We start from the raw sequence: 25,179 nt of genomic DNA, 5'->3' as shown, positions 1-25,179 counted from the left end.
AAACATCCTGAAGGCAGCCATATTGGAATGGAGTCATAGTATAACAATGTTGATACAGGATAATCACAATATGTAACAAAAGAAGGAGGAGGTTAAAGAAATTCTCAAAATATAGAAAGTAAGACATGCAGAGTAAGAATATGAAAGTTCAAGACAGAAAAAAGTGAGGAGAAAAAACGAGAGTTTTATTAATAATAGACACGAATGAAAAAAGTGGGTGAATAAAGTTATTCAACATACAAAGAAAAAATACGAATCAAAGACTAATTAATAAATCAGTGAAGATTGCGATGGAAATTGCAGAAATTCAAGGAATGTAAAGACGGAAAAAAAGGGGGAACAGAAACGAGGGTTAGCTGATGATATGATTGAATACAGAAGGCAAGTGGATAGAGTTAAAAGAAAACACACCTTAAGAACCATTTGATGATCAAGAGTGAGAAGATATGAAAAGAAACTAAACAACATCAAAACAAGTAAATAGTACCTAAAGAGTACATAAAACAATGAGATTGGCAATCACTGTGTTCAAGTGGATAATACTGTGTTAACATTAAATGCAAGAAAACATAACCGATGTTTGTCATTCCATAGGATTGGATTGCACAGAGCAAAGTTTATAGGAAACAACTGAGTTTGACGCGGTCATTAAGTCCATGTGGGACCAGGGCATTCATTCTGTAGATCCAAAACGTTTCTCTCTGGAGAAGATGTTTGCGATTGTCTCTGTGATCTTTGATCGGTACCACCTCGCATACCAAAAACCTTAATTGACTAATGTTGTGACTCTTGGCCAGAAAGTGCATCGCTATTGCAGATTTAGTGTTCTTGTTGCGGATGTTGCTCTTGTGTTCCGTTAATCGTACCTTGATTTTTCTCTCTGTCTTGCCGATATATACTAAGCCACATGGGCACTTGAGCATGTAGACAAGGTTTTTAGAATCACATGTTGCCGTAACGTGTAGCTTGATGTTGTAACCCTGTGTAGGATGCGGAGTTGAATTACCTTGGATGATGTTGTTACAGTGGCCACAGTTATGACAAGGGATTGTACCCTTATAAGAACCAACAGACAGATTAGGCGATTGGAATTGCAAAAGTTCCATCAGGTTCTTGCCCCTTTCATATGCGAAAATTGGTCTTTCCAAGAATATATCATTAAAATCAGGTTCGATTTGTAACATTGGCCAATGTTTTAAAATGGTTTTTTTGATGTTGAAACTCATGGTCGAAAATTTAGTGACCATGACTGATCTTGTCATGGATTTTTTTATGTTGCTGATTTTTAGCAGTTGTTCTCTGGATTTGTATTTCGCCCTTTCTAGAGAGGTAGATACGATTTCTTTGGGGTACCCACGATCAGAGAAACGCTTTTCCATGTTCAGGTTTTCTTGTGTCAAAAGTGTTGGTTCAGAAATGATCCTTTTTACCCTAAGAAACTGAGAATATGGTAGATGATTTTTCAGTGAGGGTTGATGGAAGCTAGAAAAATGTAATAAATTATTCCTGTCAGTACTCTTCCTGTAAAGAGTAGTCTCAATTCGATCATCTTTGATGTATAATAATACATCCAAGTAATTGATGGTGTCATTGCGAATATCGTAAGTGAATTTCAAACGATCATTTAACCCATTGAGCGTGTTGATGGCTTCTCTCAAAAGATGCTCAGGACCTCTCCAAATCAAAAAAATATCGTCAATGTAACGTAAAAAAAGTGGCATGTGTTCTTTCCATTGTGAGTTGTTTAAAATGTGATCAAGTTCAAATTTATGCATGAACAGTTGTGCATAGCAAGGAGCTGCACAATTGCCCATGGATGTACCGTTCAACTGCAAATAAAATTTGTTGTTGTAACAGAAATAGCTGTGGTAAAGTGTGAAATGAAGTAATTCAAGTAGAAATACTTTAAGATCTTCGGAAATGAAAGATTGCAACTTGACTTGGTGTTTTCTATCATTGGTAATAAGCGTGTCTCCATTTACTCTTGTTATAAAATCAACCAATCACTTCTAGCTCGTTTTTTGAACACCTTTTACTTTTTGGGATTCCTTGAAGGGTCTCTTCTCTCCCTACGACCAACCATGTTTTTCTCACGTTTAACATCACTTCATTTTGGACATTCTTTAACTGGGTTTTCCTTCTATGATCAACCACGTTTTCTTCTCGTTTAACATCACGGCATTTCGGAGTTTTCGTTTAAACCGGTGGATTTTTGCTCACTTTACCGATATTTCTACATTTGAGTAGGTCGCTAAAACTCTCCTTTTGAATTCTTTTAGGACTTCTCCTGATGAAGGGTCGTGCGTGACCCGAAACGCATTGAGTGCATTAAAAAGTCCTGCACTGAATTACAATGTTTATGTTACAAACCCGTGAATACAACGTGGAATGGAATATTGATTAAGCTTTTGATAATAAAACAGCATATTGGAACTTTCCTTGAAACTTTGCAACTTTGTTGCCTTTCGGCTGTGCGTAGAGGGACACTACCCATTTGGATTAGTGCATTCTTTAGTTCATATTTGCGCCCTGGTTTAGGAGGCGTTTTCCTCTAAAGCACGCCCTAACTGGAGTAATCCTATTTCATAAATTGGTGTGCGTGGTCTTTCCACATTTACCTTTGAATTTCCCAGGCATCAGACTGGATCTGGAAGACCTTGTCTGCCTGTGGTGTCTGAAGCGCGACCACGACCCGAAGTCATGCTCCATTTGCCGCACCATGAATCACGTAGGCCTTGCGGGAGCAATCCCTCAAGCTCATGGCGGTCCGCCGTGTGACTCCATGTCATTCGAGTTCCCGGCTGAAAGGAATATCCTGGGAGCGCTTGCGGAGTTAGAGGTCGCCCCCCCCATCTCCAAGTCCTTGGGACATTAAGGTAAGTTGAGGCACAAGAAGAAGTCGAAGAGGTCTTCAACTTCTCATCTGTCGCCCGACGAGATGAGGGAATGTCAACATTTGAGTCTGGGCTATGCTGTAGAGCCTGCACCTGGGCAGTCTCCACGCCTCCCCGCATTTTCAGGAGCCGGAGCGACCCCCACCCAACTGGTGATCCCCGATCTCCCTCAAGCTTCAAGACGACACCTGCAGCCTCAAACTGAAGGGTCCCCCCGACAGTGACCGGAGGTGGTAAGAAGACCCGATGCCAAAAGACACCCCTACACCCGATACCCCACGGCCTTTGGTGGCCCAACTGACGGTGTCTGGGCATCCCACAAGAACCCAACTTACCGCTCCAGCTGGTGGTCGCCTTCAGGAAGCCTCCCTGCCCAAGCCTGCAGCCTCTTTGCTGAAACAGAGTTCTCTATTGGAATCCACAGGGTCCCTGATGTTTTCTTAGCACTCTGTACCCTGTGCCGCTGGCGGTGCAGCTCCTGTGCTAATTGTTGGCCCCTGCAGTGCTTACCTTAACCCCAGGAGCTTTGCTTCCACACCTGAGTGGCCTGTACGTAAGCAGTCCATGACCGAAGGCCCCCTTAGATAGAATTGAGCCCCATCACTCTGCACCTGGCTGTCCCAGTGCACCAAGTGGTGCCATTTGAGGGCCTATCTAGACCTTGGGGAACCTTGGTCCTAACCCCCAAAACTTCCACTAGTAAGTTGTTAACTTACCTGAGAAACCGCTAACACTTTTACCCCATAAAAACCAATGTGATAATGTTTTGTTCCTGAAAATGTTCTCTGTTGAGCTAAACTTTGTATGAAAGAAAAGGTAACACAACTGCAAACCTAAAAAAGGCTTACTTACCTTTTATTGAGTGATTCCTGGTGTGGTATCTATGCATACCACCCTGCATAGTCGATGTAATCTAAAAGTATTCCAGAAGTAATTACTGTGCAATTAAAATGTTTTGAAAGCTAATACAAACCTGTAACGATTGCAAATTCAACCACAACTGCACTTCTTGTAATGTCTTGCATTTGAGAGCATATTTTACTTACCTGTGCCAAGTCCTGCTTTGTTCTAGAAACATTAGTATTGTTACATGGCCCATGGGGACATTGTCCTCTTCTCTAAGTTAGCATGAGCACGCTGCAGATTGTCTGCTGCTTTACGCACGTTACACCACGAGTTTATTTTGCAAGTGTCTCTTTTGCCGTTTTCACATGAGAACCTAGCGCTGTGTTCACACTCTGCAGGTTCCTGGGATTTAGTCTGAACATTGTGATCAAGGTCGAACAATAATGCCCCATGTTATTCTGTTCTGGTCAGGCCTTAGCACCTAGACAAAACATACCAATGCAGCTAGTGTTTGGGAATACGTACTTTGGTCTTATTGGAATACACAAATAGGTAGTACACACTTGGAGAGGGATCTTTCCAATGAGAATAGCAAGACAGCACCTATGATGTAGATCTACCATCTATAGACTGAGGTACAGGGTTTGCAGATAACACCCAGAGATTTTCTAATATATAATCACTCTGCTTCTATACAAGGGGAGGGAGGTTAGGCTATACTGTCTTTTCATAATGACAGCTCCTTTCATGATTTATGGACTAATTGCTATGCTGAACATATTTGTTTTGTGCATTTTCTTGCTTATTGTGGCACGTAACTGTATTAGAGCACATTAGTTAAAATAAACATTTTAAACTTGTTCATGTCTCTGTCAGATCTTATTGTGGACAAGTACAAGAGTGCGAGCAAAAGGGTGTGACTTGCAACCGTGATTCCTGAGAGATTCGGGAGTGATGTGTTCTTCGGTGTCTAATCACTTGTTTCTCTAAGAATGAGTAGGAGAGCAAGTGAGACATGATGGCTAGTAGGTCCTGGGCTCATGCGCACTAAGCTGGTAAGATGACTCATTCCCTATGCACTAAGGTCCCATAATCCTACGTATAGTTCTGTGTTTGCGCAGAATCCCTGCTGCAGTATACCTTTTTTATAGTTACCTAATTGGTCTGGATTCAGTCTCTGAGTGTGTGCTATAGTCTTGTGTGAGTGAATACAATAAATGCTTAACACACCCTCTGGATAAGCCTAACTGCTCACCCACACTACCAGAAAGATAGCTGTTAGTAGTTACCTAATTTAGCCTCTGCTATTCCTTTGGGGACTCCTTGGACTCTGTGCACACTATACCTTACTTTGGTATAGTATATACAGAGCCAGCGGTGGAATGTAAAGCCTTGCATTTATTGGACTAACTCATTCAACCCCTGATCACATGACAAGAATCCAAAAATGGACTCAAGTTCAACTCATTTTTTGAGTTGGCTATTTTTCTCCAAGTTTATAAAACGTCTTGTTAGGGCCTTGTGTTAAGTCCCTGTATACTTTTTAGAAAAGGTAAAAGTCACTGAAGTTAGAGGGGAAGTACTTAGTACTGTTAGTGTAGCTCTTCTGAAAAGAACCCCACTTTAGAAACATTATGAGCAACACAGGGAATGTGGCTGAGGAGCTCAACCTCACTTCTTACTCCAAACTAAGGGTTAGGGAGCGAAGGCTTCTCTGTAAAGCTAGACAAATAAGAACAGGGTCCAACCCTACCAGAATAGAACTCCTGGAGTTTCAGGCAGAGTATGAAAAGGACCACCTCTCTCCTGAGAAGGAAGACTCCCAGGGAGTTGGGGAAGGTAGTGAGGGAGATGAGGTATTTAATCCTCCACTTCAACTACTTAGGGAGGGAAAGAACTTTGAGCTCCCCACCTCCAAGCCAGGGAATAGAGGGACTAGGACCTCCAGCTTCACAAGACAGTGAAGACAACCTTTTAGCAAGTCTCACCAGGAGGCTAGAACTAGAGACTAGGCTCATTTCTCTAGAAAAAGCGAGAGCAGATATGGACCTAGGTCCCATCAATGGTGGCAGCAATACTAAAACCCAAGAGAGAGAAGGATCCTATGATCCAAAATTCCCCAAAGGGATTATCCCTCATTTTGCGGATGGTGATGACATCACCAAGTGCTTCACAGCCTGTGAGAGAGTTTGTGACAATAGAAAAGTGAAGAAGTCTCACTTCGGGGTGGGTGGGGGGGCACTCCTTTGGGGTCTGTTCTCTGGTAAGAGCAGAGGCAGACTTTTGACCCTTACCTGGGCTGAAGTTGAGTCCTATGAACTCATGAAGGGTGCCCTGATTGATGGATTTGGACTTACTACTGAGGAGAACAGAATTACATTCAGAGGGGCTCAGAACGCCCAGTGTCAGTCCTGGGTGGGGTTGTAGACTGCTCAGTAAAGATACTAGGTGGCAGGTTGACTGGAAATAAAGAGGGATTATGAGGGATTTTATGATTTGTTTATGAAGGAACATATTTTAAGTAACTTCATCAATGAAAAGTTACATCAATATCTGGTAGACCTAGGTCCAATTCCTCCCCGAGAATTGCGAACGAAGGCAGACCACTAGGACAAGACAAGGCTGACCAAGACCACCACTGGGGGTCACAAAAAGAAAAGGGTCACAAAGCCTCCACGGGGGAAATAGGGTGAGAAACCCTAAGACAAAAACCAAGAGTCTTCCAAAGGCCCCCAAATCCTGCCCTGGGGAATGGGCCCAAGAAGTCTTCCCAGCCCACTGGTGGGTACAAGGGGAAACATTTGATCCTGCAAAGGCCTGGTGGTTCCGCTGTAACAAGAGGGGACACCGAACTTGAGAGCCTGCCTGTTCCAACAAGAATACCCCTAGTTCTTCTCTAGTTTCTTCTAGTATGGCTGATCTCCAGATGGGATCAACAGTGGGCCCAGAGCAAATCGGGACTCACACTGAGGCTGGTTTAGTTTCTGAAGGGGAGGGAGGGTTAGCCACTTTGGCTGTCTGGCCCCCTTAGTTAAAGAAATACCTGCAGTACCCCTTAGGGAATGGGACTAAGATAGAAGCCTTGAGGGATACAGGTGCCAGTGCCACCATGGTAAAAGATACACTGTTTTCCCCAGAGCAATACCTAACTGGAAAACTTATCCAGTTACCAATGCTGACAGTGTCACTACTTACCGTGCCATGGCTCTAGTGACATTACACTCCTGGGAGGGGGGGTGTTACTGGCCTGAAACGGATTGGTCTCTCCAAAACTCACAGCTGCCTGTCTGCTTGGAAATGATCTGGAGACCTCCGCATGGGCCGTGGTAGAAAGAAAGACACATACAGTCATACTGCAAATCCCCGAGATAGTGTATGTGAAAAGATGAGCACAGTGCCTAGCACAGGGTGAAAAAGGAGAGTTGGTTCCTAAAATAATGGCCCAACTTCCCAAGAGGAAAGGTAGGTAGACTAGTGACACAGCTTTCACTCAGCAGGATCAGGACCCCTCTCCCCAGGGAGAGGACGTGTCAGCCCCAGAGTGAACTGAGCCTATAAAGCTTGAACCTTACGAGGTGGAGCTCTTGGGCCCAGGGTGGTCCTCTGGGGAATAGCTGTGCCTTGGGCAGCAGGTCTGGCCCTCTCTTGAAGGCCTGAGGCAGCAAGATGCTGCACAAGAGCAGGGAGATGTCAGTGGCTACCACAAGGTCTATTGGGAGGAAGGACTCCTGTACATTGAGCCCAGGGACCCCAAACCTGGTGCCACTAGGAAAGAGGTAGTGCCTCAGTTGTATAGGATTCTCTACTCACTATAGCCCATGATGACACCTTGGCAAGACCAAAACTTGGGAATGATTGGTCACCCAAAAGGTAATGGAGTTTGTAAGCTCCTGTGTTAATTGTCAAGCCCGTGGCAAGACAAAGAGGACACCCAACGGCCCCCTTAATTCCACTACCAGTAGTTGGTGTACACTATGAGAGGGTAGGAGTGAATATAGTGGGTCCACTTGAACCTCCCACAGTCTCAGGAAACAGGTTCATCCTAGTAGTAGTGGATCATGCTACTAGGTAAACTGAAGCCATTCCCCTTAGGAGTACTACATCTCCTGTGGTAGCCAAGGCCCGCATTGGTGTCTTCACCAGGGTGGGGTTTCCTAAGGAGGTAGTATCCGACAGGGGTTCTAACTTTGTCTGCATAATTAAAAAATGTGGGATGAGATTTCAGTGATCTACAAGCTCACAACACATTACCGCCCACAAACTAATGACCTTGTTGAAAGATTCAACAAGATATTTAAAGGCATGATAATGGGACTCCTGAAAAGCTAAAAAGGAGATGTGATGTTCTGTTGCCCTGCCTGCTTTTTGCCCACAGACAGGTGCCTCAGAAGGGAGTAGGGTTTTCACCCTTCGTACTTCTGTTTGACCACCCTGTAAGGGAACCACCCTCACTTGTGAGGGAAGGATGGGAGAAACCCCATCATGTACCAAAACAAGATGTGGTGAACTATGTACTAGGCCTTTGTTCCAGGATGGCAGAGTACACGCAGAGAGCATAAAAGAACCTTGAGGGCAGCCAGAAAGCTGAACTGGTATAATATCAACCAGGGCAACATGTGTGGGTTTTGGAGCCAGTGTCAACAAGGGCTCTCTAGGACAAATTTGAGTGGCCCTCACTCTATCCTAGAAAAGAAGAGTGAGGTCACCTACTTGCTAGACCTGGGCACTAGCAGGTCTCCCAAAAGGGTGATACATGTGAACCGACTCAAACTCTATTGTGATAGGGCTGATGTGACCATGCTGATGGTTGATGATGAGGATCAGGAGACAGTGAGTGAACCTCTCACTGACCTCCTCTCTTACAGCCCCCAAGATGTGTCAGTAGATGGAGTTGTCTATTCAGAGACCCTTTCTTCCCAGCAGCAGGCTGATTGCAGACAGGTTTTGCAGCAGAATGCACAGCTCTTTTCATTAACCCCTGGTCAAACTCGCTGGTGTGCCCATGATGTCGACACTGGAGATAGCTTGCCTTTCAACACCAAAATCTTTCGCCAGTCTGATCAAATTAACAAAAGCATCAAAGCTGAGGTCCGCAAGATGCTGGAGTTGAGTGGGGTTCATTGAGGCTTCTGAGAGTCCTTGGGCCAGCCCAGTGGTCTTAGTCCCCATACCTCATCCACAGGGTGAAAAGAGAGAATTGAGGTTTTGAGTGGACCGCAGAAGCCTTAATGCTGTCACCAAGACAGATGTCCATCCCATCCCCAGAGCTGAAGAACTTATAGATAAGTTAGGGGCTGCAAAATACTTAAGTACCTTTGACTTAACTGCAGGGTACTGGCAGATTGGCATGGCACTGGAGCAAGAGAAAAGACCGCATTCTCCACACTTGATTGGCACTTCAAGTTCACTGTGATGCCTTTGCTCTAAAGAAGGCCCCTGCTACCTTCAAACAGTTGGTGAATCAAGTCCATGCTGGGTTGGAAGGCTTTAGTGCAGCTTATCTAGATGATATTGCTGCGTTTAGCTCTTCCTGGCAGGATCACCTGGTCCGCCTGGGGAAGGTTTTAGAGGCTCTGCAATCTGCAGGCCTAACTATCAAGGCAACCAAGTGCCAGATAGGGCAGGAAGCTGTAGTGTACTTGGACCACCTTGTAGGTGGATGCCAAGTCCAACCAATACAACCCAAAATCCAGACAATTCTGGATTGGGAAGCTCCCACCACCCAGACCCAAGTCAGGGCCATCCTGGGCTTGACTGGGTACTATAGGAGGTTGGTGAAGGGGTATGGATCCATTGTGACACCCCTCATCGAGCTCACCTCCCAACAAGATGCTCAAGAAAGTGAACTGGAAAGTTGTCTGCCAAAAGACTTTGGACATGCTAAAAGAGGCAATGTGCTCAGGACCTATTCTCAAGGCTCCACATTACTCCATGCAGTTCATTGTGCAGACTGATTCCTGTGAGTTAGGGATAGGAGCGGTCCTATCCCAGACCAATGATGATGGACAAGACCAACCTGTTGCTTTCATAAGCAGAAGGCTACTCCCCAAGGGAACAGCGTTGGAGTGCCATTTAGACGGAGGCATTTGCTGTGGTCTGGTCCGTGAAGGAGCTGAGACCATACCTGTTGGGTACTCATTTCCTCTTTCAAACTGACCACAGACCTCTCAGATCGCTAATGCAGATGAAAGGGGAAAATCCACAACTTTTGAGGTGGTCCATCTCGCTAAAGGGATGGACTTCACAGTGGAACATAGACCTGGGACTGCCCATGCCAATGCAGACGGCCTTTCCAGATTTTTCCACTTCGACAACGAAGGAAAAGGTTAATCTCACCCTCTTTCGTGTGGGGGGAGGGTTGTGGAGGTAAGTGCCTTTTTTTGCATGGATACCCCCACCTTTTGCCTGACACATGATGCACTTTTGACTTGGTCTGCCCTGGGTCCCTGCCAATCAGGTTCCCAGGGCCTGTCTTCTTTCCCAAAGCTGTTCTTCGGTACTCACAATAGACTCATCTCTGGCCACAGGTAAGCCCCTTGTAAAAGGTACCATGAGTACCAAGGGCACGGTGACCAGGGAAGGCCTCTATGGGCTGCTGCACCTATTGTGCCATCCTTAGATGCCCTGTTCCTTAACACCCACACACTGCCAATGCAGGGCAGAGAAAAGTGAAGAGTCGACATGGTACACATTCCTGTGTGCAGGCACAGCAGCCCACTGCCTGGGACCTAGGTAAGTTACCCCTTTAGCTGGGTGCACTAGCTCCAGGTGAGATTACAGTGTCATGAGCCCTGTACCGCTACAGTGTCTAAGTTCATTCTTAGACATTGTAAGTGTAGTAAAGCCATAAAGAGTATATGATTTGGGAGTTGGTCGTAATGAACTCCACAGCTCCATAATGGCTTTACTAAAACCTGGGAAGTTTGGTAGCAAACTTCTCAGCACTTTAAACCCACGCTGATGCCAGTGTGGGATTTAATGTAAAATGCTCACAGAGATGCTCCCTGACAAGCGACCAGCCCTGGTGTGGTTCCTGAATGGCTGCCCGTCAATTGGCACCACCATACAGGTTTCTGGGTCCCTGGGTAGAGAGCCTTCGCTTTCTGGGTCCAGAAAGGTCATGCCTCCTCTCCCAGGATGGGTTGGGTCCACGAAAGGAGAAGCCCCAAAGGCCTGTCACCTTTCTATGCTGTCCCTGCCTTTTGCTGCCCCCAGCAACTGGCTCCCACCGGTTTTGACCCCCACTTCCGGCAGGAGAATCGGCAGGAACACCGAGCTAGGAGGAGAGGCGCACCCACCTTTGCCAACCCCACCCCTCAGGTGGGGGAGGCGAGGTGAAGCACACATCTCGGTCCCCTCCATCTTGGTGATGATGGACCCAACCAATTAGGAAGAGGCTCATGCCCCCTTCACACTGGAGTGTTGCAGGATATGGTTTGTACTCACCCCAAGAAAGGGACCCATTGGTCATGGCTTGCACACCCCTGTAACGCCCCTAAATTTAGTATTTGGGAGCAACCCCAAACCTTGCCTCCTCAGATTCGTGGAAGAAGGACGAAGAGCCGTGCTGACCCAGGAAGAAGAGAACACCTACTGCTTTGGCCCCTGCCCAACTGGCCTGTCTCCCGACTCTGACCTGCCTACAGCGAAGAAACCAGTGTATCCAGCAGCCTCCCCAGAGCCCGGAGGACCCGCCCTGCACTAACCTTACAGGCTCTGTCACTAGTGAGCACTGGATTTGCTCAACAGAGACTCCAGGACCAGATCCGGTCCCAGGCGGATCTGCGGTTCTGCACCACTTTGCACCCGACACCCATGGCCCGAGAGGCCCAACACCAGGAGGACTCCCCCCCCCCCCCCAGTGATCCTAATCTGGGATCTAGTGATCCCCGACCTCCGTCAAGCTTCAAGATTATACCTGCAGCCTCAACCTGAAGGGTCCCCCCGACGGGATCTGGTAAAAAGGCCCGACGCCAAAAGACACACCTGCACCCGACACCCCACAGACTTGGGTGACCAAACAGACAGTGTCCAGGCATCCCCCAGGAACCTGACTTACCTCTCCAGCTGATGGTCACCTTCGGGAAGCTTTCCTGCCCGAGCCTCCAGCCTCTTTGCCGAACCGGAGGTCTCCATTGGAAACCACATGGTCCTGACATTTTCTTGACACACTGCACCCTGTGCTGCTGGCGGTGTAGCTCCTCTGCTAATTGTTGGCTCCTACAGTGCTGCCCTTAACCTCAGGAGCTTTGCTTCCACACCTGAGTGGTCTGCTCGTAAGCAGTCCCTGACCAAAGGCCTCCTTATCCCCATTGGCTAACATTGGGCCCCTGCACTCTGTACCCGGCCCTCCCAGTGCCGCTGGTGGTGTGATTTGAGTGTCTATCCAGACCTTGGGGAACCTTGGTCCTAACCCCCAAAACTCCCACTCATAAGTTGTTTACTTACCTGAGAAACCGCTAAAACTTATCCCCCAGAGGAATCAATGTTGTGATGTTTTGTTCCTAAAAATGTTCTGTGTTGGGCTGAACTTTGTATGAAAGAAAAAGTAACTAAACTGCAAACCTGAAAAAGTCTTAGTTACCTTGTATTGTGAGAACCCCAGTGTTTAATCTAGGCATACCACCCTGAGTAGTTGATGTAATCCAAAAGTAATATAAAAGTATTCCAAAAGTAATTACTGTGTAATTTGAACAGTTTTGAAAACCAATACTAACATATAATGATTGCAAATTCAACCACAACTGCACTTTCTTGTTAAGTCTTGCATTTGAGGGATATTTTATTTACCTGTGCCAAGTCCTGCTTGGTTCTAGAAATAAAACATAAGTATACCTTTCTATACTTACCTAATTGGTCTGGTTTAGTCTCTGAGTGTGTGCTATTAGTCTTGTGTGAGTGAATACAATAAATGCTTAACACACCCTCTGGATAAGCCTAACTGCTCGCTCACACTACCACAAAGAGAGCTGTTAGTACTTTCCTAATTTAGCCTTGCTATACCTCTGGAAATTCCCTAGACTTTGTGCACACTATACCTTACTTTGACATAGTATATACAAAGCCAGCTTCCTACAGTGCTCCTTTCGATTCTCTCCATAATTGTCTCTTTAGGCTCCTGACAATCAAAACAGCCTTTCTTGCAGCGATTACATGTGCCCATAGAGTGACTGAGCTGCATGCCTTGTCATCCATCAGGCGGCCGAGCATTTACATTTCTAGCCCCCCACCTTTGGAATAAACGTCCCCTACACCTGCCAGAATGTACTACCCATCACAATTTTAGGAAATTATTAAAAACTGAACTAATTTAGTATCCTAGGCCACTGTCTACGCCTTTGTTCCTGCTGCGCCGAGATATCCCTTTGGGGGTGATTCACGCGCATTATAAAAAAACGAAATAAAAAATAAATAAAATAAAGCCGCTTTACCTCTGTCTATTCTGGCAAACTGGAGCTTTACACTAAAGCTTCCTTTCTACCGAAAGTTGTCACCCCAATTCATGCAGGCCAATATGTCACCCTGCCTACCTTTTATTCTCCTCCACACCTCTCTAAAGAAGAGCGACTCCACCGTCTGGAACCTAAAAGAGAGTTGTCTTTCTACCTTGACAGCACACAACAGTTCTAGGTGGATGACCAATTCTTCACGGGGTATTTTGGTGCAAAGAAGGGTACGGCTGTGTAGAAGCAGACCATCTCTAAATGGGTCATACTCTGAATCAAAATCTGCTATGTACTGGCCAAGAAGCAACCTTCTGGAGGTTTACAAGCTCACTCCACCGGAGCTAAAGCTGCGACCACTGCGTCAGCATGCGGCGTTCAAGTCCTTGACATCTGCCAGTCAGCAACAGGAGCTTCCCTGCATACATTCACCAAACATTACTGTCTGGGCAGTCAGGTCCGTAGAGATGGGCACTTCACCCGTTCTGTACTGCAAGACTTCCTTGTGTGAATCTCCGTGGAGGTATTGCTTGGGTATCTATTCAAAGGTAAGGAATCTGCGGATAGAAGTATCTATCAGGTGAACAAGTTACTTACCTTTGGTAATGCCTTATCTGGTACAGACTAGATTTAGCCGAAGATTCCTTACCAACCAACCCATCCTCCCTGTTATGCAAACGAATTTCTAGGGACAGGGCTAATCCCTTTTAGGGCCCTAGTTTCCAACACCTGTGGCCAGTTTTCTTCATGGTGCCTCGCTTTGGGCATGGAAAGAAACTCATGTCTGCATGGCTAAGCAGTGCCTATATAGGTGCTGTGGACTTCACTACCGGCGTGGACGTCAATGCACTCGCAGCCGAACAACGCCACCTACCAGCGCGCAGTGGTACTGCTCACAAGAAATTTTCTGCCTCTTGGGAAAGTCAAAAGTAAGGAATCTGAGGCTAGATATAGTCTCTACCTTATAGTACTAATTAGGTTAAACCTTTGTCAAGAAAGTGTTAATGTGCAAAAATGACAAAATAATGAAATTATACTATCTCAAAATATACTGTATATTTTTCAATATCTTGCCACATAATTTAGTAAATCCTGCTGCATAATTTGATCCTCCCTTGCCTCATAATTCCAGTGGCTGTGATTATGGCTTGAGGTACATGTTAAACAGTAGTGATTCTCCTTCCAAACCGACTGAACCACCAAGGAATACCGCTTAATCTTTGGTACCTCAAGATACCACGTCTCAGAGAAGGCCTTTGTGAGGCCATGGAACACTACTTAACCAAAAACGAATCATCTATAGACTCTGCACAGACCCTGTGGGAGGCATTTAGGGCAGTGATTAAGCGATGGGCCTCTCACTGATTGTAGGGCACAAAATGGATAAGAGGGCTCAATTGGAGACACGAGCGTGAGATCTTTGAGCTGGAATCTACGCTTACCAATCAGGCGCAAGAAAGTATCCAACACACTTTAAGCATATAGCAAAAGGAATACAGAGGCGCATGTCGAGTGCGGCCAAGACTTATCATCGGGCAACCCAACACGGCCTCTATGAGGTGGGAGACAGGACTGGGAAGCTTCTGGCTTGGCTTGACAAACAAGAGAGGGCAAATCGATGGGTTCTAGAAATACAAACTGACAGTGGTGAGCGGGTAAGAGGGAGTTTGGAAGTAGCGGACGCTTTCGCTGCTTACTACACTCACTTATATTCTCCAGCCTCTGCTGCTACGGGAGAGAAATCTCATGAATTACTGGCGGACATAAAACTCCCAATTCTATCACACATAGGCAGGGCACTCTTGGAAGAGGAGCTCACTGAAGGTTAAATAGTGGGGGCAATCCGTGACTTAAATTCGGGCATAGAGTTGGTTCCCATCAGTCTCCCCATTGAACTGAACAAAATGACTGCCTCAAAACTCACCCCTTACCTACTCCGAGTGTTTAAGAAAAGTCATTACTTGGGATCCCTTCCCAGAGATCAACGGCTGGCCAATATAGTGGTCATACATAAAGACAGTAAACCACCAGAGGAATGCCCCTCCTATCCTATAGGCCAATTTAACTGTTCAACGCCGAAGTTAAAACATTGGTTAAAGTGCTGGCCTCCTGCCTGATTAAGCTAATTGCGACTCTCATTCACCTGGCCCAATCCAGCTTCATGCCAGGACGGAACACAGCCTGTGACCTACGGCGCCTCTATGGCGTCTGACCAAACTGCAGGGCTTCAAGAGGATGCGCTTGTGCTCTCATTTGATGCCAGAATGGCTTTTGATACAGCCGAGTGGCCCCACATGTTGGTCCACGATATGCGAGTTGGAGAAGACTCCTCTACACTGATCTTTTGGCCTAGGTGACGGTCAACTGTAGTGTGTCCCCAATATTCCGGCTCCAACGTGGCACCAGGCAGGGTATTCCACTCTCACCCTTAGAATTCGCTGTCATTCTTGATCCGCTTGCTTCCTGGATCAGGAACAATTCCTTGGTTCGAGGACTCCAATGGACTGATGACTGGGGAGATAAAATCTTACTTTACGCTGACACATTCTGCTCTATGTATCCAACCCAGTCTTTACGTACAACAAAATTGTGCAAATACTTACCCAGTTTGGCCGATACTCAGGCTATACCATCAACTGGAGGAAGTCCTTAATATACATCCTTCACTGGGACGTACCACGACTACCCCGAGACTGTGAGGCTAGAATTGTCGGAGACAGGTTCCGATATTTAGGAATATACAATACTACCGACACTTCAGGTTTGATAATAACAACCTACTACCACTGCTTGCACGCCTGAGGTGGGATGTCCAACATTGGAAGACTCAACCCTGTAGGTACGTGGCAGGGCTGCCCATCTTAAAATGATGGCACTACTTTGTTTTCTTTGTGTTGCACAACACACCTTAAATAGTTCCCGATCTCTTACTTCAAAGAAATTGAAAGCAAAACACATAGTCTGCTCTGGGATGGAGGCCCTCCACAGATAGCCATCATAAAACTGACGAGGGGTTGTTAAGATGGCGGCATTGCCCTCCCGGATATTCAAAAATATAATTGGGAAGCGCAGTTAACCGCTGTTAATCACTGGGTACAACTCCTGGCAGTTGAACCACGTGCCGAATGAACAGGCTTACGATGCAACAGGAGGGCTGTCTTAGGGCCATATACTATGGGACATGCCAAACAGCTTTCAAAGGCCCAACAGCAGTAAAACTCAACATCTGGCACTCAATCCCCCATGCTCAAGGCTGGAGGGACAAGTTAACTCCCCCCGCTGGATACAGCTAGTTTGGCTACATTAGGGACGCAACCTGGCTTTGGCAAGTGGGATCTCATTGACCTCTCAAGGATTGGATAGCTCTGGGCGCAGGGAGGAGTCATCCTTTTTACAGAACTTGCAAACTAGTATCACCTAGCACCCAGTGAAACATACCATTATTTGCAGCAGTAGCATAATATAGCCCCCCGCAGCCCCTGCGGTGCTGGGGGACCCAAGCTCCAGGGGCCCCCACAGAATAGTGCCCTGACCGGAAAACCCCACATTGAGTCCGCAGGGTGGACCCTCCATGTACATTGCAGGGGGACCTCCCTCAAGTTCCGTTAAGGCCACTGCTTTGCAGATACGACATGCATTGCGGAAGGCACTGCTGATGGGTACTGTGCTCCCCGAGGCCTCCCCACTAGAAGACAGGCTGCTTGCAACGCCCATGCTCCTTAAAGCAATCTCCCTTACCTAGCAAGTAATAATTAACAATTCACCAGATATCCTATTACACTTACAAGAACAATGGGGGCAGGATTTAGAGGGCCTTGAGGATGACGAGTGGCCTGAAACCACGGCATTTCCTAGAGAAGTGGCTATACGGTCCAGAGCCAGCCTAGTGTAGCTAAAAACACTGCATAGGTCGTATTATTCTCGCACTACTTTGGTAAAAATGGGCAGAGCAACGGATGCACAATGTCATAGGCAGTGCGGCTAAGTATGTACACTCTTTCACACTGTATGGAGCTACCCTGGGAATCTGAGTGACATGGATGCTTCTGCGAATTGGTGTCTCCTCAATATTTGGGACACATCGGATCGAAATCGTATGGAACGGCTTTGGATGAGATTGGGTTGATGGTAGCCAAGAGAAATATTGCACGTTTGTGGGGTGAGGTGGAGCAAACACCGCAAGTGAGAGACTGGAAACGAGATATGGATTGGTGTATGCTGGCTGAGAAGGTGCTATATGAAGGCTGGGGCTGTCCCCAAAAATGGGCAAAGATATGGGGAAAGTGGAATGAACATAGAGGCAATCCCTGTACATCTCTTGTTGGGACTGGTGCTGATGTATTGCTTGCTATTCAACTTGATTCAAATGTGACCACTGCATGTGCGGGGGAAGGAGTGGAGAGGTATCACAAAGGCAGTTATTGGATGACAGATAACTGGCTCTGTCAGACCAGTTAATTGCATGGCATTTTTTCTTTTTGTCTTACCATCTTGATGTATACAATATAAAGAATTGCAAAAAAAAAAAACATTTGAAACAGGAGTGGTTCTAGGCATGAACTTGGCAGTTCTACTTATGTCACTTTCTAAGGTGCACACATTGTTTTTCATAAACTGAATCTTGCCTAGCTAGCTGATTAAAAAAAAAAAAAAAAAAAGAACAGAACCAGTTCTCTCCTGCCGCCAAACTTGTCATAATTTCCCTCTTTCTTTGAATCGGGTGGGCTTCTAGTGTATTGAAGGCTGTCTACTGCACCACATTGTGACGTACATTGTTCTTTGCTCTTATTTTTGATGTGTTGTAAATTCGTATTTCTTTCAGAAGGAAAAAACTAAGGCATATGCTTTAGTGAGGCGTACCTTTGGACCTGCAAGTTTAGTTATACTAATCTTTTCAATCTTCATGGGTATTTATTATATATTTTCCTCCAAAATGTCTTTTCTGATTTACTTCAATATGGTTTGGGGACAAGAAGGTGCTCTTCAGTTAGTCTTTGTAGTATTCTCCGCAGTTTCCCTTCATATATTTCAACCACACCGAGAGCCAGTTATCTTTCAAGCTTTTCGTTCTTAATGCCCCAATACAGTAAGGTATAACTTATCCACTAACTCGATCAGAAATGTATTATAGCTTGACACTAGAGGTTTGTCTCCTTCATTAAATGAGGTTATCTATCTACTAGAAGCTCCCTGAGATCTGTATTCACATTTTTAGAGTTCTGGTAATAGTTTTGCTTTCAGCTTTGCTGTTTTTTTGATGTGCTATTTAAACTGGCCTAAAAAAAATATTGTTTTATAGCCAGTACAGACCTGGTCTATGACGTGAGTGCTTTCAATACGCATATTGTGGGTTAGAATGTAATTACAGGTATGATCTTTGTAAAGAGGGTACATTTGGAATTTCTGAAAAACCTCATTTCCAAAAACGTCTTCCATAACTGTTGTTAAACTGTAGATTAAAATCACTTGGTGCTAATATTGAATTAGGCTGCATACGAGGTAGGACTGGGCGTGACCATAGCTTGGCTTCAAACGTCTGTCTCTTCCTCGGGGGCTGATTCAGTTGCAGCTTTGCAGATATCCAACTTAGTTTCTTCATTTGAATAGAGAGTAAATGTGTTAAGTAGCTGCATTAATATATATGTTTTTTCTTTTTGTAGTTCGTACAGAACATATTTTTTGTTATTGGTGCAGTATGGTTACAAAAACACCATTTATGAGAGTGTAAGCGACTAAATTACACAGAAACGATGAGTATAATGCAAATGCTTCTTCCCTTAATTCTTTTCAGGACTTGGTCTCACTGTGCAATTTTCACAACTATGATAATTTGAGGCACTTCGCAAAAAAACTCGACCCACGCAGGGAAGGTGGCGATCAGCGGGTAGGTTAATCCCAATTAATCTATTTTACCTTTTTACACTTGCATAAAATGCTTAATGTAAGCTAATCATTATTTCATTCAAAATAGACTTCCTGCTGTGACCACAATATACCATCCAGCTTTTGGATGCTCAGATCTAACTTGACAAAATAGAACACACTGAAATAACAAGCTATGTGATATTTCTCACATGTACGCAAATGTTGTGACATGTTGCTATTTTCCACACGTCGATATAATGTAAAAAAAATACACAACATTTCCTACTTGTACTTAGAGGTGCCAAGTCACTCTAATTTATTTTTGGTTACTCCTCGATATTAGTAAGCTGTAGTTTTCATTGCTTAAGATATTGTGCTTCAAGTTGCGTTACTTTGAAATGAAGATAGTTATGCTAATTCCTCTGTGTGCAAATAGTGCCTTTGAAAGTATTTAATAATATCAGCTTTCCATTGGTACCTGTGCCCTCCATAACCGGTAAAATCTGGCTTCAAACCATAAAATAGATTCTACCTGAGCTTGCACAATAGCCCAGCAGTGAGTGGACACAGTTTATTTCACATACTGCCCAACTTGATCAAGTTATAGCTCTGGTGTTAGGTTAGGACACACAGGTTTTGAGGACCATTAATGGAAAGAAATATGGCAATTTCCCTAGCATTTGTAGCATGGAACTTGTGTCTCTGATCATATTCTACTGCCTCAATGGTCTTTGTGCTACTTCCAATACTTAGCATGTTACTTTGAATATCAAGTCCAAAGCAGAAACCCTGAATTTGTGTTCTTTTACCCCAAAGACTTTGCAGCGAAAGTTGGTATTCTATGTTTTCTTTTCGGAGTTTATTAGCATAGCCATTTAAAGATTTACAACCTAAAAGTGTCCTGTTCTTTTAACCAACAAGCATTGGCAATGGCGATAGACCTGGATGTAAAGGAAGATTGTATGGTAATGTGAAGCATTACCAGTAGATAGCATGGGAATGGATATGTGTTTGTGTGGAACCAAAGAACTAAAGATTCATATTGCCGTAGGTTAAAAGGTCAGGTGAAATTTGCACTGTCAAGACAGACCTAAAAATCCATGTAGGTAAATGACAGACTATCTTACATCTGTTCTGCTGCCAGAGAAAGACAGACAGCACAACTTACCTAGTTATGTAAGACACTTGAATGGCACCACAATATTGTGTATGTCCCTGAAAGTTGAAGCTCCACCAAATGGATAAATATACAAAATGATCACAGTTGCATGAAGAGCAAGCACTTTTTTGTGGAAGCACGCAACTCCATCCCAATAAAAAAAGCACTCCTAGCTGTCAGCATGTGCACGGAGCCAACACCCTTCTATAGTGTTACTCACATAATTGTCTGGCAACAGCTGCACTGTCAAGCCAGATCATAAAAAGAGCAATTACACTAAAATAGGACCCTTTCCAACTTGGTACTCCAATAGAAGGCAATATTTGAAAAGTTCTCATTGTAGAGTTGTTTTGGAAACAAGGTTAATTTGCTTCTCTTTTTGAGTGTTTATTTCCGGTTTTTAAAAGCTAATTTTAAAATAATTTGATAACATGCCATAATCCAGTTGTTCCCCCTCACAATCTTTGATACGAGGAAGATGTTTAAAAATGTTAATTTAGCAATGTAAGTATCATTCAATTGACAAATATTAGAGACCAATGACTGCAGTACTTAAAGCTACGCAGGAAGGGCAGTCTTCGTGCTCGGTATACATAAAACACTATACAAATCACTTAAATAAATACATGGTAATAGACAAATTAGTAAAAGTACTAAAGCAAGGTGTTTTAAGCTTTGAGGAAAAGTTAAATTGTAAAATATAGCCCCTCTCATGTATTTTTCTCAAATATTTACTTCCCTTCGAGTTGCTTGTCTTTGCCTTTCTCTCTTCATCCCTTTCTTATCCCATTCCCCTGTTTTCAGGTCTCTGCTCCCAAATTTATTGGTCTTCCAGCGACTCCCAAAAAGTTTCACACCTTGTTTAAGAAGGATATTCCCACCAGGATTCAAGCTGTGCTGAGACTACAGGAAGCAGATGTTATTCCTGTGGTGCTTGGGCTCATGCAACATGCACCCTAATGCAATTTGAGAGAGGGAAGCTAAATTCTGTGTAGCTGAACCTAACAAGAGGTCGCAGTCGAAGCATAGGTCACACTTTTGTTCCAAGTCATGGGCCTGATCTCAGTCCTGGTCACAAGATCACTCTTGTGAAAAGTTCCCTTCCCACTCAGTGTTCCGGTAAGTCTGAGTCTAGGCCCAGATGTAGGAAGGACAAGTGTGACTACCCCCGTATCCCCCCACCCACCATACATCTAGCAAGAAGGTACAAGGGCATCATAATAAAGATTTTATTCCCCCCAATGTTTACGGAGTCTGAACTGATTCCGCATTTAGTTCTGACATCCCTAGTTCCAGTTTCCCAGGTCGTTATAGACCCCACAGCAAATAACGGCCTTCAAAGAGGCCATGCTCCAGGTTTTTTGTGTGACTGTAGCTCCCTCAGGCACTTCTTCATGCCCAAAGACATCCAGCGGGTCTCCAGTCGGAATATGCTACAAGCCCCTCTTCCAGGCCCTGTACCTACTCTGATACTGAATCCTACAATGGTACTAAGGAACATGCTGTTTCATTCCATACTGATTCTAGCGGTTGATAACCCTATCCCAACGTCAGCCCGCTACAGGCCTATATTGTGTGATAAAATCACGAACGCTCGACCGGTGGTAATACAACTGGATTCCAATCCCAGACCTCTGCCTCAACATCACTTTCAGAAGAATATCCACATGCTTTTTGGCTCCAATTAGGATTCTGTGAAGGAAGCCAGTGTCCATCAGGACACAGATGATAATGAGGAAGAGGAGGAATTGGACAGATTGCTGCCTCCTCATTAGATGTATCAGACTTGCAAATACACATTGTATCAAACTTGCAAATTACCGTTGCACTAGACACAGCTCCTGAAACAGGGCTACAATCCTCACTTGGGCAACCGATGGAGGAAAGTTCCTAGTTTGCAGTGGTGGCTCAGAGGGCAGATAAAACCTTGGAATTGCAATTGCCTACTGTTGAGACAAAAACAAATATTAACTGAGATTCTTCAACTAGGGTCCGCTTCATCAGAGTAATTATTGCTATTTAATGAACACCTTACTGATGCCTTTCTGGCTCTGGGTTCAAGCCATACGCTTGCTACATCTAAATGGGGGCATAATGAAATTTGTACTGATAATGTCATGACGTAATGTAGACCAAGTACTTTTTATTCACCATAAAATGTACTTAAACAAAAGGAAAAGGATATACATATAACCTTGCAATGTTGAATATATGTCACATAAACAAGAATTAACATATCCGGCCATATAAAGTGCAACCAAATGAGGTCTCATCACAATACAATATCCAAATACAGCCACAAAGTACAGTTGAGCCCGAGCACATCCATCTCGTGTTTCGTCTTTGACTAAGACTTCCTCAAGGTTACTGACATAGGACCAAGAACTACAAAGAATGTAAGCATGTCGTCATTTGGTTCATGGAGCCTTCATCTATTAGTTAGAATTGAGAATACACGATGAAACACATTTTTGTTGTGCTGGCTGTGCTTGGACTCAACTGTACTTTGTGGCTGTTTTTGGATATTGTATTGTGGTAAGGCCACGTTTGGGTTTGCACTATATATTGTCTGATATGTTGATTTCTGTTTGTGACCTACATTCAACAGTACAAGATTATATGTATACCTCTGTTTTTCATTTTATGGTGTTCAAAAATAACTTGGACTACATTAAGTCGTGACATCATCAGTACGCTCCAGACATAGTTTAGACATAGTTTATATCATTGTGCTCTAGACATAGTTCAGATAGATGTCATGTATGTCATTGCCTTTGGTAAGTGCACTTCTTTGCAGCAGGAGTGCGGTCTGTTATTGCACCTAAAAACAATTGTTCTATTTACTGACCTCCCTTTAAGGGAGGCCTAGTGCTGGTAGCATTATCCCACTGCTGCTGCTTTTTTGTAATAGATTCTCATGCTTGCTACCTGTGGCTAGGTGACATTGACTGGCTTCCGGCAAACCAGACTTTGGGCCAGCAATCTGATAGAGACTTCTCTCCACCGATTCCTTACCTTAGAATTAGTCCCAGGCATCAGACTGGATCCGAGACTTCTCTCCACCCATTCCTTACCTTAGAATTAGTCCCAGGCGTCAGACTGGATCCGGAAATTTTTCATGAGCAGTACCCCAGCGTGCTGGTAGGTGGCATTATTGGTGTAGTCCGCACCAGAAGTGGTGTCAGTGGTTCCTATATAGGTGCCACCCAGGTGCTCTGATGGCAGTTCTTTTCTTTCTGTGCCAGCCAGCTCTGATCTGGAAAGAGCTACCCCTTTCTCTCTTTTTGACTTAGCTTTTTCCAATGTTTTGTTGAAGTCTGTTTTGAGGTTCCTCTTCCTGGTGTGGCAGGCATGTCCTCCAAGAAGGCCAGCTTCAAGCCCTGTGACGCCTGTCACTGACAAATGTCAGTGACACACCCGCACCTTGTTCGCCTGTGGTGCCTCGAACTTGACCATGACCCAAAGACCTGCCCCAACTGCCATGTCATGCATTCAAAGGCCTTGAGGGAGTGCACCCTAAAACTCATGGTGGCTCGACACGCGATTCTGCCATGCTCAATCTCACCGGTCGACAGGAAGGTCCCAGAGGCAGTCGCGGAGTCCGAGGACTTCTTCCCACTCCTAGACGGTGAGCCTTTTGGGTAAGTCTCAGAGCCACAAGAAGAAGAAGCACTCTTCGACTTCACCTTGTCTGTCGGCCAACGAGACGAGAGGGGGTCCCTCGAGGCTTGGCTCTGCGGTTGAGCCAGGGCCGACTCTGCTCATACCCAGCACTTCCGGGAGTCAGAGTGACCCCCACTCAAATACAGGAGTTTTACGAGGCCATGCACCTCAAATTTGAGCAGACCTTAGCTTTGGGCCCTGTGGGTTTGGGAAGGGCCCCCAACTGGATCAACGTCGGCAGCTCCGGTGGCAGCCGGGCCCCAAGAATCCACAGATGGATCTGGATCGGCGCTGGTCAATTTGTCAACCTTACCCAGGCCTGAGGCTGACACTCCTGGCGGCACCATCCCCGATTCCGACACAGAGCCACAGAGGCATCATCAGACGTCAATGCTGACTGCAGCAATGCCTTCCAGTCCAGAGCATGAGCCCAATTCCTAGGGCTAGGACTCTTGGAAGAATGGGAGGGGTTGCTGGACCCTGGGGAATACCAGTCTTATGAATCTAGTAGACTGGGTACTTCTCCAGATATTGGCATGCCTTCTCCCCCTCTTACCCCTCTATCCCCCCCACCACCACCGCACCGTGGCTACAGAAGAGGAAGCATCATTCGCAATGGTCGTGCAGAGGGCAACTGAGGTCCTAAAACTTAGCTGGCCCTCGTGGCAGTCAAGACAAATGTCTTGATGGAAGTGCTTCAGCCGCAAATGTTCCCTTCCGAACTGCTTCTCCGATGTAATCACTTACTGATGTCCTGCTTGGGATCTGATCCAAGTCCAGCACAGGGGCTCCTATTGTCAGAATTATTGCCCACCGCTACTGCCTCTCTCCTGGGGACCCCAAATTTCTCACAGAACACCGTACTTTGGAGAGCTTTGTTGCCCAACATCTCACTTCCCATGTAAATCCTGGTGCATTCCCAACCGCAATGCCGGATCTGAAATCCAAGTCGCTTGACAATTTAGGCAAAAAAATAAGTTTTCTTCCACCAGCCTGCAACACTGCAAGCCTTTTGGGCCGCTATTCCCAAGCCCTGTGGGGTACAGCAGTGCAGATGCTGCCAGCAGTTAGAGGAAGCCCCGGCAATGCTCTCCCAGGCTGTTACCAATGGGAGGGATGCAGCTAAGTTCACCATAGACTGTGGAGTAGACACCACGACACACTAGGCAGAGAGGTTTTGTCGACAGTGGCCCTGCGACACCACGCTTGGTTGAGGACTACTGGTTTTTCTGGGGATGTCCAGTAATCACTCATGGGCATGCCCTTTGATGGCTCCCATCTCTTTGGGGACCAGGCAGATTCGGCACTG

General features: G+C 45.3%; 1 protein-coding gene across 2 annotated transcripts in view; it reads left to right on the top strand.

Annotated features, from left to right (window-relative positions):
* The window catches only part of GLS (glutaminase), a 932,984-nt gene that overhangs the window by 611,553 nt on the left and 296,252 nt on the right, over positions 1-25,179 (top strand). For both annotated transcript variants that reach the window (XM_085648790.1, XM_085648791.1), the window contains exon 14: positions 18,975-19,067. In XM_085648790.1, coding sequence (XP_085504916.1) covers positions 18,975-19,067 — 93 coding nt within the window. The remainder of the gene's footprint in view (positions 1-18,974; positions 19,068-25,179) is intronic.

Source organism: Triturus cristatus, chromosome 3_2, assembly GCF_964204655.1.
Source record: "Triturus cristatus chromosome 3_2, aTriCri1.1, whole genome shotgun sequence".
Classification (NCBI taxonomy): Eukaryota; Metazoa; Chordata; class Amphibia; order Caudata; family Salamandridae; genus Triturus; species Triturus cristatus.
Note: the sequence above shows the minus strand (reverse complement) of the source record. Positions and strands in the feature narration are given on the sequence as shown.